This window comes from Felis catus, chromosome A1 (assembly GCF_018350175.1).
Source record: "Felis catus isolate Fca126 chromosome A1, F.catus_Fca126_mat1.0, whole genome shotgun sequence".
NCBI classification, from domain to species: domain Eukaryota; kingdom Metazoa; phylum Chordata; class Mammalia; order Carnivora; family Felidae; genus Felis; species Felis catus.
This window is the reverse complement of record NC_058368.1, coordinates 238,849,476-238,863,845: the sequence shown is the minus strand read 5'-3', so window position 1 is coordinate 238,863,845 and position 14,370 is coordinate 238,849,476. Positions and strand designations below refer to the sequence as shown.

The 14,370-nt window shown below is 52.8% G+C and overlaps 1 protein-coding gene across 1 annotated transcript in view; it reads right to left on the bottom strand.

The window, feature by feature from the left end:
* Positions 1–14,370, bottom strand: part of LOC105259694 — a 37,138-nt gene that overhangs the window by 13,527 nt on the left and 9,241 nt on the right. Inside the window, exons 6-8 of the mRNA XM_045036758.1 lie at positions 12,860–13,012; positions 6,265–6,352; positions 1,965–2,049 (exon numbers count right to left, since the gene is read on the bottom strand). Coding sequence (XP_044892693.1) covers positions 1,965–2,049; positions 6,265–6,352; positions 12,860–13,012 — 326 coding nt within the window. The remainder of the gene's footprint in view (positions 1–1,964; positions 2,050–6,264; positions 6,353–12,859; positions 13,013–14,370) is intronic.

Below are 14,370 nucleotides of genomic sequence, written 5' to 3'. Positions count from 1 at the left end.
TTACCTGCTTCTTGCAAAGCTATTTTATTACTAGTAGTTTTGTTTTTTGTTTTGTTTGTATTTTAGAATCATGTTGTCTGTGATCAACACAGTTTCACTTTCTATTCTTTATTCCTTTTTCTTGTCTTATTGCACCAGCTGGAACTTCAGTACATCCTTGCCTTGTTCCCGGTTTTAAGAGGGACGTACTCAGTCTTTCACCAGGAAGTATGTTAGTTGTATTTCATAGGTGTATTGCATAGGTCAGAATGAAGATCTTTTCATTTCATTCCTAATTTGTTGAGAATATTTTTTTGTCACATGTGAGAGTTTCTTATTGGCAACTCCCTTTCTGAATTGACAGTGCCATATTATTGTCATTTACTGTTGGTATTTTGTATAATGTCAATTAATTTTCACATAGCCATGGTACTTAATCCTGTGTGCTGCTAGATTTGGTTTGCTATCACTTAATCAATGGTTTCTGTCTGTGTTTTCTTGAAGGATTTTGCCTCATGGTATTCTTTTGGGATGACATTGTCTGGCTTTGGTATCAGGTTGGAACTGGCCTCACAGAACAGGTCTCCCTTCCTCTATATTCTGAGAGGGTTTGTGTCATTATTTTTTAAAAATTCGGTAGAATTCGACAGTGTTGGTAATTTGTGTAAATTGGCTGGAAAGGTAACTACCTTTCTTAAGTGAGAAATGCATTTTTCAACACTGGAAGATTTAGAATGAAGTATACAAATGTTTAAAAGCCCCAGACCCCATGTTATTACTACTGTGGCACTAGAAAGCCATATGACCATATCTGGCATATACAGTTTTGAAAGCAGAAGAAAATGTATCCTCAGGGGTGTGGGGTGGGGAGGGTTTAAGCCGGTGGGGTCCTAAAGCTCCACGCACACCAAGAGGCGAGCCCGGCCATCAAAGTGGGATGATGATCTGTCTCAGACAATCCACAGAGGGATTAAACGTGATGATGGATGACAAGTGTCCAGCAGAGTGACAACGAACGGTCACAGCTTCCTTGGATTCCTGAGACAGGAGGGGAATGAGGTGGCCCTGAGACTGCTCTACTACACATTCTAGAGGCGAGCTCCAGAGCCACACATCAGAGAGAGGGCTTCCACATGTTCACCTGGACACACATTATAACCAGCAGGGGGACATGGCCCTCACGGTCATACATGGTCAACACCCACATGGTCATCACATCTTTGCTTCTTGAGATGTGTCCTTCATGTCACTCAGAAGCTGTTTGGCCACCACCACCCAAGAAGGGATGGCAGGGATGGGCGCCAATAGATGCTATCACTGCCACAGCCACCACTGTGACCCCTGGAATGGAGCAGCATCCTGGTCTCCATGCACGTAAAGTATGTACTTGTTGGAAGGCTTGATGGGAGCGAGTGGCGGGGAGGGGTCATGCCATAATTGTGTTGGCTACGGTTTAAGCTGTGACTTGGCCAGTCACACCCAGTCCCCACTGAAGACCGGCCTCCAGCATCTCTAACATGGAGCTCTGGCTCCAGGCTCTGTAATGAACACAGTGGACCAGGTATGTCCCTCCTCCCCGCTGACCTGGGAGATGAGTAGGGGCATCCTTCTGCTGTGACAGTAAGTGGGTCACTGAGCCCTTCCTGGCCAGAATCCCGCGAGCTTGCTGGAGCGCACACATGTCACCCAAGCACACGTGTGATGCTTCCGTTCCAGTAGCACCCATTTTTCTGTCATGTTTCTCTGCTCACACACACGCCCTGCGCTTTAGGTCGTTTGTGCTGCCCACCTTGTTTCCCTTTATCCCCCTCCCACCACTGTCCTGTTCGAGCAGTGTCCCCGAAGGACGCCATAAATGCCTTAAACCAGCCAGACAAGCAGGTCCAAATACTGTCCTGCCCTTGCTCTTGTGGGGAGCTTAGACTCAGCACTGGACCCCACCCCTGTGTTTGAGGCTCACTCACACACGGCCATGCCTCACTTACCATCACCCACGAGTCCTCCACGAACGTGTTGGTGCAGGAGGGTGGACCTGAGTGCACGTCCGGCAGCAGATGGTTGGACTTCACTCTGTGGGATGGTGGGGGGAAGGGGAGACGCTCATCAGCAAGGACAGGCGCTGCTTCCTGGAGGGGATGCTGATGGCTGCTGGAAACCACAGGCCACGGCATCACACAGCCTCCTTACCGCCCTTTCCCCTCAGGTCCACTGCACGGTGGGAGACCCCGGGAGGGCAGGGGAGGAGCACCTAAAGGGAGAGCTGCAGGAGCAGCAGGGGGTGTCAACAACAAGGGGTGCCCCTGCAGATCTGGAGGGGATTTGGGAAGAGGCCCTGGGCTTGGAAGGGAAGAGATGTTCAGGAATTACCAAGAGCAATGGTGGGGATGTAGGTCGTGGGACACTCAGCTAACTGAACCGTGCAAGTGGATTGAACAGTGTCCACCAATGACCTCACATCGCTGTAAGGGGGGTTTTCAGATGCAGCGACTCTAGCAGCTCAAGGTGTCATCACCTGAGACCAGGGTCAGCCTGATGACTGCGTCTGTGCAAGAGGACAGGCCCTCAACCCAAAGACTGAATATGAGCAAGAAGACAGGCCAGCCCTCGGCCCGATGACCAAGTCCGTGCAAGAAGACAGGCCCTCAGCCCGACGACCACATCCATACAAGAGGACAGGCCCTCAGCCCGATGGCCACGTCCGTGCAAGAGGACAGGTAGGCCTTCAGAGGGGTGACCACGTCCATGCCAGAAGACAGGCCAGCCCTCGGCCCGACGACCGAGTCCATGCAAGAAGACAGGCCCTCGGCCCGACGACCACGTCCATACAAGAGGACAGGCCCTCAGCCCGATGGCCGTGTCCGTGCAAGAGGACAGGTAGGCCTTCAGAGGGGTGACCACGTCCATGCCAGAAGACGGGCAGGCCCTCGGCCTGACGACCGCGTCCGTGCAAGAGGGCAGGCAGGCCCTCCTGGTTCGTTAATTTTCAATCATTCTTGCCAGAAAGGGGCAAAATGGGACAATTGAAGAGACAAAGGGGAAACAGCATCAGGTACGAGCCAAGGAGAGAAGCCAAGTGCAGGTCCTGTGACTGGGGACACGTCGAGGTGAGTCCGGCTCCAGCCTCCAGAGCAGTGAGACAGTACGTTTCTATTTTTTAAGCCACCTGTTTTGTGGTCCTTTGTCGGGGCAGCCCTGGCAGATCGAGACCCTCACCCTAACGTGAGCATATTTCTCGTTTCTCCGTGTTCCGAGGTGACTTTCCACACTGGTACGATTTCAAAGTGGAGACCAAGTGCACGTTTTAAAATGTGTGCTCACCCTGGGTCGTGACCTTCATAATGGGCCACTTTCTGCTTCTGTGACTTTGCAGGGGTGCACTTTGGGTGCATGTGCGCGTGCAGGGCTGTCCTCTGTGTGACTCCTCGCGGGCTCAGAATGAGCAGGCATGGCTCAGGAGCGACGGGCAACTACGTATTATCGGAGGTCATAGAAAGGAGGCTGGGACCCGCTCCCCGCACGTTCTCCGACCGACACACAGAAGAAATCAGCGCTGCCGCTGCCGTGCTAGTTGAGATGCGAGTCGTCCGCAGGGAGACAATTACTGCATTTCCCCAAGCACGTGGAGCGCAAGAGGTCCCTGCGTAGCTGTACGTGGCACTGCTACGCGAAACGGCGTTATTTCCTACTGTGTTGTCACATGATTTAAGAATACCCCATCAGACATGAGTCACTTTCCAAAGCACTCGGCTTAAGAGCGCGTAGCCGTTTTCATTCAGAGAGAACCAGTCCGGGAAGCTTACAACCTACCCGTGTGAGGGTGGCTGCAGGTCACCCGTGGCTGCCTGTGGGGGTAAAGGAAAAAGAAGAAGAGATCGTTGGTACTGAGGCTTGTTCGTAGCAAATCAAGTCCGTCGTTAGTTCCAGGTGCGTGTGGCTCACTCAGGGCCTTCCCAGGAAGGGGTCTCTGCGTGGGGGTCGCCGTGTCAGAGGTTAGGGACACACTGAAGATCTTAGGAAACTGTCGAACTACTCTCCACAGTGGTATCACCGTAAGCCCCCGACGACTTGGCGCGGCTACCTGCGGGCCGCGGTCCCTCCGTGTCTCCCGCTCCTGGCGCCGGTAGCCTTTCTGAGGGAGCCGTTCCAGCCGTCTTGCCGTGGCTTTAGTTGCACTTGCCTAGCGGTGGATGATGTGGAACATCTCGTCAGGGGATTATCTGCCACCCATATAGCCTACTTGGTAAAGTTAATTAGAATCTTTTCCCCTTTTTAAAAATGGGGCCGTTTTTCCCTACTAAGTGTTAAGAGTTCTTTATCTATTCTGGATTGAAGTACAGGGTTTGCAAATATTTATTCCAACCCGTGACTTACACTTTTATTTTTGCAGTGGTGAATCCTGAACAGGAAATGCTTTCTTTTATAAAAAAGTCAAATTTTCCATTTTCTTCCTTAATAGTGGTTTTGGTGCCCATATTAAAGAAAACTTTGTCTACCCCAAGACCACAGAGGTCTTATTCTGTCTTCTTCCTACAGTGTTATAGGTTAGCCCCTACATTCAGAACTGTGACTGATTCGGAGTTCTTCTTGTGTGTGTGGTGGGAAGCAGCTATTAAGCTCTTCCCCGCCCTCTCTTTTTGCACACGGTCATGCGATTGTTCTGGCTCAGCTTATTGAATGTGCTCTCATCTCTCCCCGTTTAAGTATGCTGGCACCTCTGTTTCAACGTTTTTTATTTATTATTTTGGGACAGAGAGAAACAGAGCATGAACGGGGGAGGGGCAGAGAGAGAGGGAGACACAGAATCGGAAACAGGCTCCAGGCTCCGAGCCATCAGCCCAGAGCCCGACGCGGGGCTCGAACTCACGGACCGCGAGATCGTGACCTGGCTGACGTCGGACGCTTAACCGACTGCGCCACCCAGGCGCCCCATGGCACCTCTGTTCAACACCCACTGATCAGGTTTTATTTCTGGGCTTCCTATCCTGTTCCCTCGACCTGCATGTCTCCCCTCACTGGGCACACCACCCTCACGGCCCACACTGTCCCGACTGCTGTAGCTCGATGGTTCATTTTTAAGTCAGGTTGAGTAAGTCCTCCAATTTGCTGCTGCTTTTTCTAAATTCTTTCGGTCACTCTACGTCCTTTGGATTTCTGTATCTATTTTAGGGTTGGCTTGCTATTTCCTTAAAGAAAGAAGCTTGCTGGAAACTCAATAGGGATCATGGTAATTATGTAGATCAATTTTGGGGGGAGTTTTCTATCATGACAATATTTTCCAGTCCACGAATATTCTAAATCTTCCCGTGTATTTGGATTGTGCTCAGTTTCTCTCATCAATAGTTTGTAGCTTTAAGTACATACATTTGGTGCTTGTTTTATTGTATTTTATTATTTTCAATGTTATTGCAGGTGGAATGGTTTTCTTAATATCATTTTGAGATTTTTCGTTGTTAATATACAGAAATATAATTGGGGTTATTATATTGATTTTGTATCCTACCACCTCGCTGAGCTATCTTATTATTTCTACCATATATCTTGCAGATTTGTTAGAAGCATGTTTCCTGCAAATAAATACAGTTTCATTTTCAAATCTATATGTCTTTGTGTTTCTTGCTGTATTACACTGGCTGGAACTTTAGTCAAATGTCAAAGAGAAGTTTGAGGTGGACATTCTTGCCTCAGTCTCAATCTGTGAAGAGCAGACATAGACAGACACACACACACACACACACACACACACACACACACACACCTTACTCCATGTCTGTGGCCTATAGTTATTCCCTAACACTTTTTTAAGAATGGACAATTTCAAACACCCAGAAAAGTGGAAAGGATTGTACAAGAATGCCCACACACTCAACTTCCAGGTCCTATCATCATTAAAATTTTGCTGTAAATATTTCTTTTTAACCACGTGACTATCCATCCATCATTTTATTTTCTGGTGCTTTTCAAAGCCAGCAGGACGCAGACATCAGTACCCTTCGTTAAAGCACACGGATGCCACTTCAGTCTTAGCACACCCCGATTGCACTGCATTTATCTCTTTCTCTCCCCTTACACACACACACACACACACACACACACACTATAAGCCCTACAGTTAAGAATATTTTCTGTCTGTTTTTCTTCTCTTCTCCCTCCACCTTTGTTCCCATATGAGTAGCATGCCTGGGTACCGAGTAAATGCTTCAAATCAGTCAAACAAGCAATCCCAAGCGTTTTCTGTCCTCATTCCGGGGGCAGCCTGAGACCCTTCACGTGCCCGGCATCTCTCACCTGCAGCGGGGAGCTCTCCCGGCACGTGGCGATGGTGGGACACAGATCCGGACACCTCGGCTGCGGCGGGGCCTCCTTGCGCTGCTCTCTAGAGGGATGGGGCAAAAGGGAGGACAGACTCCCATCAGTAAAGAAGGGCCTTGCTTTGTGCAGTGAGCTCAGAGAGCGCCGCCGACAGCTGCAAAGCTCCATGCACTGGCCGCCATCGTGACATGCTCATCTGCAGAGCCTCAGAGCCAGCAGCTCCTGGGAGGCCGTCCGTGTGCCCTCGGGTTGGCTGCACGACGGAGGACACGGCGCAGGAGCGCCACCCGTAAAGGTCTATGACTGCTTGCCGGCGGGAGGCCACAGGGGTGCTTCTTCCTGCTGCGGCGCCCCCACGCTGGGCCACTGCGTTCCCGAGTCTGTGGGTGCAGCAGAGCTCAGTTACAAATGGACAAAGTGACCTGCCTTGGAGACCACGGCATTGTCACTTTGTGCTCACTCCTTGCAGCAACTGTAGGAAACGGAGGATTGTCCTTGATTACCCACGTAGGTCCAATGCAATCACACGAATCCTTAAAAACTGAGAAATGAGGAGAAGGAGGAAGTCCGAGAGACCTAAAATATGAGGAGACTAGACCCACCATCACCGACTTAGAGACAGAAGGGCCACGTGGCAAGAGCGGGAAAGCAACAGCTGCGTCGGCATTCTCAATCTGCGTCGGAATTCTCAATCAGACTCGTCCCCATGACCTCCAGAAGGGAGGGCTGACCTGTAAGCCGTGACTGCTGCCTTGGGAGGCACCAGCCAGGGACCCAGCTGAGCTTGCCCGGCACGTGACCCACAAGCGCTTTCAGACGAGTCTTAGTTCAAGCCACTACATTTGTGGGAATTTGCCACATAACAACAGAAAATAAATACAAGCCACTTGATGGACATTAGCTGAGCAGAACACCTGTAGAATTAGGCAAGAAGTATCTTCACACGTGTGATCCTACTTTCGCAGCAGATTAACGGTCCAGAGGAAATACTCCCAATAAATTGGTCTGATAACTACTATTAGAGAGAAGCACCTTAGAGAGTCCAACACTAAGTTCTCCCCTAAAATATACCAGTGATTTACATCATGGAACTTCACGGGCACTTACTGAGTGGATTTTTCTTTTGGGGGGTGGGCGGAGTGCCACATTATTTAAACATATTCTTTGATCTCTAGGAGCTGACATTCTGACAGTGGGCTTTGCCTAACATGTAAGGCTGTGAGTGTCCAGGTCAAACTAGGGACACTTCTGCAGGAAAGAGAGGCCACTGTGACAGACGGCCCAGCGCATTGAGAGGGCTTGTCTCTCAACACAATCGACCTTTCAATACAAAGGTTAGCAGCTCACTTTCCAGTTGGAGAAGGGAACACTATAGTGATTGAAAATAAGAAATAACATTCCAGAAATGAGGAATATGGTCCCTCCCAAAGATGAAATAACTTATATTCATAAAAATTATGGTTCTTTTTCTTTTAACTATGTCCACAACGTATGGAATTTTTTAAAGTTTATTTATTTATTTTGACAGAGAGAGACCTTGGGGAGAAGGGGCAGAGAGAGAGGCAGAGAGAATCCCAAGCAGGCTCACTGCTGCCAGCACAGAGCCCAACGTGGGGCTCAAACCTACAAACCGTGAGATCATGACCTCAGTAGAAACCAAGTGTCCCATGCTTAACCGCCTGAGCCACCCAGTGGCACCACAATATATGGAACTTTTAAAAGGGGCTCAAGAGTTGAACAATGTGATTACAATTTTATAAAAACAAAGCATCGTGAGTATAACTCACAAAATAATACTAAAACGGAACTTGGAAGACAGTGCTCGGAGCGCCAGCAGTGACTGCAGCGCGTGGGGCGGCCAGCGACTTTGGGTCCCCAGTTCCTGTGCGGCGTCCACACCGACTGCCCGAAAACGGGGTTAGTCTCGGTTGCTTCTAGAGGCGGCTGGCCCCCAGGCCGGACAGGGTGAAGGGAATGTGCTCAGATTGTACCTGGACCGCAGTGAGGGGACGCTTCAAGTGAAACTACCAAACGACCCGGGTTTTCCCAGAAGCATGGCCACCGGGTGTCTAAGGAAACAAATGCAGAAGGAACGAGCGGATTCCTTGGAGGGATTCCCGCTCCTCCGTCGCGAGCCGGCACCGGCCCTGCGACCCGCCCCGCTCCGCCGGAACATGGGAGTCGCCCCCGACCCGTTTCTGCGAGGACCGAGCTTCCGAGAGCACCACCGAACTGAGGCACTTCCGGCCCGCTCCCCCGGGGGAGACCGACTTCCGGGGCAGTTTCAGGGCGTGGAGCCCCCCGGGGGAGACCATGCGGCTCCGCTCGCTCCCGCCTCTAGGGAATGTTTATTGTAACTCCACTTCGAACTCCGCCTTTCTCAGAACTGCACGAAAACTATTTTAAAATTTACACAGAAACTAAAAACGTGGAGGAATTGTCAACCATGAAAACTAAAGAATGCCGAGGTCGTTCCCCTGCCGGACGTTCAGGGTGAGGCGCGGCCGGAAGAGGGTCTCCCGGGGGAGCCCGGGGCACCAGGTCCTGGGCGAAGTGCGGCGCTGGCTCAGGGCGACATAAGGACCTTAGCCCCTGTCTCCGTGAACACGCAAATTCAGGACGGCTTGGAAATCAAAATGCAAAGCGAATAAAACTGGTGAAAATACTAGCAAAGAATGTGGATATTTGTATAACCTTGGAGTCATGAAGACTTTTTAAAGCAAGACTATTGAGAGCATATAGTATTTGTCAGACAGATCAAACAACTCTAGTAAGCTTACACATTTACCTACGTGCAGATGGACTCAGGTCGTCATCTGCTTGCTGTGGGCGATAAAAATTCACAAAGTGAAAAAGCTGCTGACACTGGGCTTAGTCTTATACGCAATTCAAGTCAGTTATTAGTTAATTTTGAGTAATGGTGCCTCAGAGTCTCCTGGGTCCTAGGAAAGGATCTCACTGGGGGATAGCACCCCTGTCACATGAATACCTGTGTCTTCACTTCTAATAGTTAAGAAACTGGAAGTGGGATTGCTGACTTCAACGGTGAGTATACATTTCACTTTTTAAGAAAACACCACACTGCTTATCAAAGTGATATAATTTGGTATCTGCACTAGTAACGTGGGAGCCTTTCGATCTACAGCTTCACCAACGCTTTTTATTGTTGGGTTCTTTTGATTATAGCCATTCTAATGGGTGTGTAATGGTATCTTACTGTGGTTTTGTGTTTTCTTAATGGTAAATGATGTCGATGTGCTTATCTGCCACCATGGATCCTCCTTGGTGAACAGTTGGTTCAAATCTTTTGCCCATTTAAAAAGTTAGAACACTGGGTCATTTTTCTTATAATGGAATTTTGAATTCTTTATATATTCTGGACACAAGTATATGATTTGCATACATTTCTGCCTTTGGCTTATGTTTTCATTTTCTTAATGGTACCCGTTTGAAAAGCAAGTGTTTTTAATTTTGATGAGAAGCAGCTGCATTAATATATGGGCCTAAAAGGAGTCAGCCCTGCTGGCTTGATTCTGTGGATAGTGAACGTACAAATCCTCCCACACACCAAACACACATGTACTGCGCTGCACACACACACCATGTACACATGCACACATACACATGCACTCAGTCACACACATGCACTCAGTCACATACACGCACTGTATCTCACACTAAACACACACACACAAAACCACACACACACATGCACTGCATCACATACTGTGCACACGCAACCACACACATGTGCATCACATTATACACATCATGCACTCACACGTGCAAACATGCAGTGCATCTCACACCAAACACACGCACACGCACACACACACGCCGCATCACACACACCTGCACACTGCATCACACGACGCGCGCACACACACACACACACGGAATCAGAGGATTGTGCCAACACAGAAGCAAAGGACTGTGTTTGAGAAGTCCCAGCTGCAAGGTGACACTGGGCGCTGCCCCAGGCCCGGATAGCGCAGATGGTGAAGCAGAGGGGCACCCGCTACCTGTGGCATGCTTATTTTGAAGGACAGCTCTTTCCTCCCTGCTGGAACTTTTGGAGTCTTTTGACAGCGGTTCTGTGTCACATACTCATACGTGCTCAACTTCTTGAACACTAGAGAGGAGAAAGGTGGAAACGGGCAGTTACAATTACACAAGCGGGCAGAGTGGCCCACAGGCCACAACCCAGTCTAACAGGGCTTCCCCCCAGGGTGCCGGGAGCTGCCTCCTAACCCGGGGCGCCGGGAGGCTGCTGCATGGCCACCCCGGGGCCCACCTGGCCTGTGGGAGGCAAGCGGTAGCTCATCACAGCCCCAAGGCTGCTGGCGCCCCGTCCCAGGAACAGCTGCCCTGCAGCCTTCCAGGCCCGCAAAGCCAGTGTGGACCCGGACGCTGGCTCCGGCACTGTGGCAGAAGCACCCCAGGTCACTGAAAGGACATCTGAGACCCGGCTCTGTCAATAGACAGCACCGTCCACGAAACGGGTTCTGTGCCTGCTTCAGCAGAGGCACCAATCCTCCCACTTCTCTTTCCCTAAAACCAACACGAGGACAGATGGCTTCTAATTATTTCTGGAAAGGGAGAAGGGCCGCCCACAGAAGCCTATTTGCAGCTGGAGGAGCAGACGGAGGGTGGGCTGCCCCCACACCCGCGTGGAGCCTGTTCCCTTCCCTGGGTGGTGTGTACAAGTGCGTCTGTCTCTGTTTGCTTTGGCTTCCTGCTGAACTCCACCTGGCTCTTACTGGTCCTCCCACCTCCCCCAGAACCTGTGTCAGGGCGTCATTTGCGCCTGGCCACACGCTCGCGAAAACACTCGTTCTCTCGCAGGGATTGCAAGGATGGCTCCCATCGCCATCGGGAAGTACATTGGCAAGTACACACTGTGTGTTCCCCAGAGCTCACACTCGTCCTGAGTTTTGTGTAAACGCCTTCATCTGACAGTAGCGAGAGGAGATGTGGCTGGGGAGGGAGGCCAGAGTGCGGTGTGCACCGAATGAGCGTCTGCCATGTCCCCCCCCGCGGTGACACTAGGCGCCAGCACAGCAGCCGGGGCGCTGGTCTCTGGGATGCTCCGTCCCCCCGCTTGTGTGGAGGCGGCTTTCCCCACACTCCTGCTGCTGGCACCCCGACATCCGTGCGTCTTCCTGGGAGGTCTTGCCCTCACCAACGCTGCACTCCGCTCGTGCTGCAGCCTCGTCAGGATGTCCTTCCCCCAAACTTCAACGTGGGGCATCCAGCTGCCCACGGCTTCCGACAGGCCCCCCAGCAGCCCCCACCCCCCACCTCAGGGTATTTGCGTCACACCGTCCCTTGGAGAGTGGGTGGCCCCAGCACCTTGCACAAGAGGTGAGGGGCGTCACTTCCATGACTGGGCTACAAAAGGCTGGCTGCCCCCTCGTGCTGGAGTGTCCTGGTGGGAAGAGGCACCGGCCAACAACTCACGGGGAACTGAGGCCAGGAACTGGCCTGCCAACACCCTGGTGTTGATCCTAAACGTGGGTCCCGGTCGGATGAGACCACAGCCCTCCTCACACCTGGCAGAAGCCTTGTGGCCGAGCAGGGCTAGTGGACCCAGCTAAGCTATGCTGAACCCATGACCCACAGAGACTGCAAGGTGATAACTATGTTACTTCAAGCAGGGTAAGTTTACTGTAACAATAGCTAATAATCCAACTTTTTCTGGAAGTCTGTGTTTTGCTGTCCAGATACCCTGTAAACAGCACCTTGAGCCATAAGCTCTGTGTGCATCTCCCTCCCCTACCCCCACAGTGAGTGTGGCACCACCACCCTCCCTGTTGCTTGGGTTGGGGCCCTCTGGTCCCTCTCCCATTGGCCATCTGTCCCGTGGGCCTATTCTCCAGTCTCACATCCATCTGTCCTGAGTGGCCGCAGTGGACTTCTGGACCTGCCCAGCTTGCCACCTGCCGGCTGTCATGTAGGCTGCAGCTGGGGCACTGTCCCCAAATGCACCCTTGTCCCCATTGGCCAGTGCGTGGAAGCTTTAGGATAAGGGCCTGGGCTGACCCACCGCTGGCTCTGGGTGCTGATTCTGGCCCTGGCTCTGCTGAGGACACTCCCTGCGCCAGACCTGCTCCGGCAGCCACATAGGGCCCCCGCTGCCACCTTCTCCCTTGCAGAGGCCACAGAGAGAAGTCGTGCCCTCCCCTGGGCCACGGCATAGTGGAGCCTGCTGCACGCAGTGCTGCGTGGACTCCGGGAAACGGCCAGTGTCCCTGCAGCGAGCTGGGTCAGCAGATACCCTGTCGCTGGCTCACTATTTTTCGTTGTTAGGACTTGGTGCTTCTCTAAATCCCCTGTTCTTTTTTTAATGGTGCCTGTTCCTGCCTCACACGTTCTGCTCCCTTATCTTACTCCTAGGCCCTCTCGTGTCCTCTGCAGGCCTCAGAGCAGAATGAGCCCTGCTGTCCCTCTAGGGGTGTCTCTTCCTGTGATTTGTCTGATGTGCTCGTTTCTAGCAGGGGCCAGCAGACCTTGTCTTGGGCCATGTTGGAATGCAAGGGACAAAGACTGGAGTGGGGGTCAGGACACATACTTAAGAAGAGGTGGAAGATGAGCAGGTGTCCAAGCAGCAGGAGGCTGAGGGCGGACAGCAGCAGGACGAACACCCCAATGCCCAGGACCACCAGGGTCTTCGTCTTTACAGGGAACAAAGGAAGGAACAGCAGCCAAGTGTCCTTGGAGACGTCTGCGGAGGCAAGGGAGACGCGCATGCATCCGGCACCTGGGGCATGGCCAGCCCCTCCTTGGGAGGTGGGGGAGGGTGAGCAGCCCGAGGGAGCCTCTCCCCCACCCCAGTGTGTGCCCTACCTCGCCCAGGTGCCCTTGCAGCCCCCTGACTGAGGTGGGTGTCGCAGCCCCACTTTACGAGTCTGGAAGGTGAGGCTGGGAGAGGATAACTAAGGGTCCGGGTCACAGAGCCTGACCCCCTGCCTGGCTGAACCCCCACCCTGTCCCGAGGGCCATGCCACTGTGCCAGGCCCTCCCCGTTCTCAGTCAGCCGCCCTCCACAGGGAACTGCAAGACAGTAGCCAGCGCCTTGGGACATTTCCAGGATGTGGTCCTCTGGGCCCCGAGGGCTGCTGACACTTCCAAACTTAAGTGTGAGGAAAGCACTGAGGAATCTGCAGGCAGGCCCATGGAGATGGAATCCAGCTGAAACGCTCTCATCCCACCACAGAGTCTGGGAGGTACTGATTCCAGTCCCTTATGTGGCATGGAAAGTGGCCGCCAGGCCCGCTGTGCGCCTCGGGGGCTGCAGCGCAGTGTGCATGAGGCCGGATGTACCAGGGGGTGGCCGGCCACATGCTTGTCCCCTCAGCCGTGATGTCTTGATGATTCCCACCAATGAGAGCAAAGTGCCCCAGGGAACTGGCGGGTAAGCAGCCCCATGGAATCTTCTGGAACAGCAAACCCAGGAGATTGCCTCAGTCATCAGGCAATCATGTGCAGCACATCCACAATGGTTCCGGGGCCAGCAAGTTCCCAGAGAGAAGCACCTTCGGAGACCAGGCTGCCCTCTGTCCTGCCAGCGTGTGGCAGCGAGGGCCCAGCCGACACCCACATTGGGAGGAAGGACACGTGCCATGGAACTCGGGTGTGCTGAGGCTGCCCCTTACCACGTGCGAGCCACATTTCAGAGCGTGCTGGGGCGATGAGAGGCCCCGTGGCCGGGAGGACCTTTGCGGGGAAGCCCCAGTGCCCGCCGGTGACTGTTCTGAGGCGGCGGTCACCGGCCAGCCCTTCTGCTCAGGCCGCGTGTGGAGACTGTCAGGAAGGATGGCAGGCGGAGGCCTCCAGCTGGCTGTGTGCAGAGCGCAGGCGGCTCTTCCCGCTGAGCAGGGCCGGGTCTCGCTGAGACCCCACTGTTCCCTTTTACCATGGAAATCACCAGGATGCACTCCGGAGCAGGTGCAGGTCAGATGGCCCATCCCACGAGGGCTCATCCAGCCCAGGTGCAGTGCGGGCCTGGGGGTGAAGGTGCACAGGGCATGGTGCCTCTCCAGGAAGAGGGCATGGCCGTGACGTGCTCTGGAGAGAGGCCTG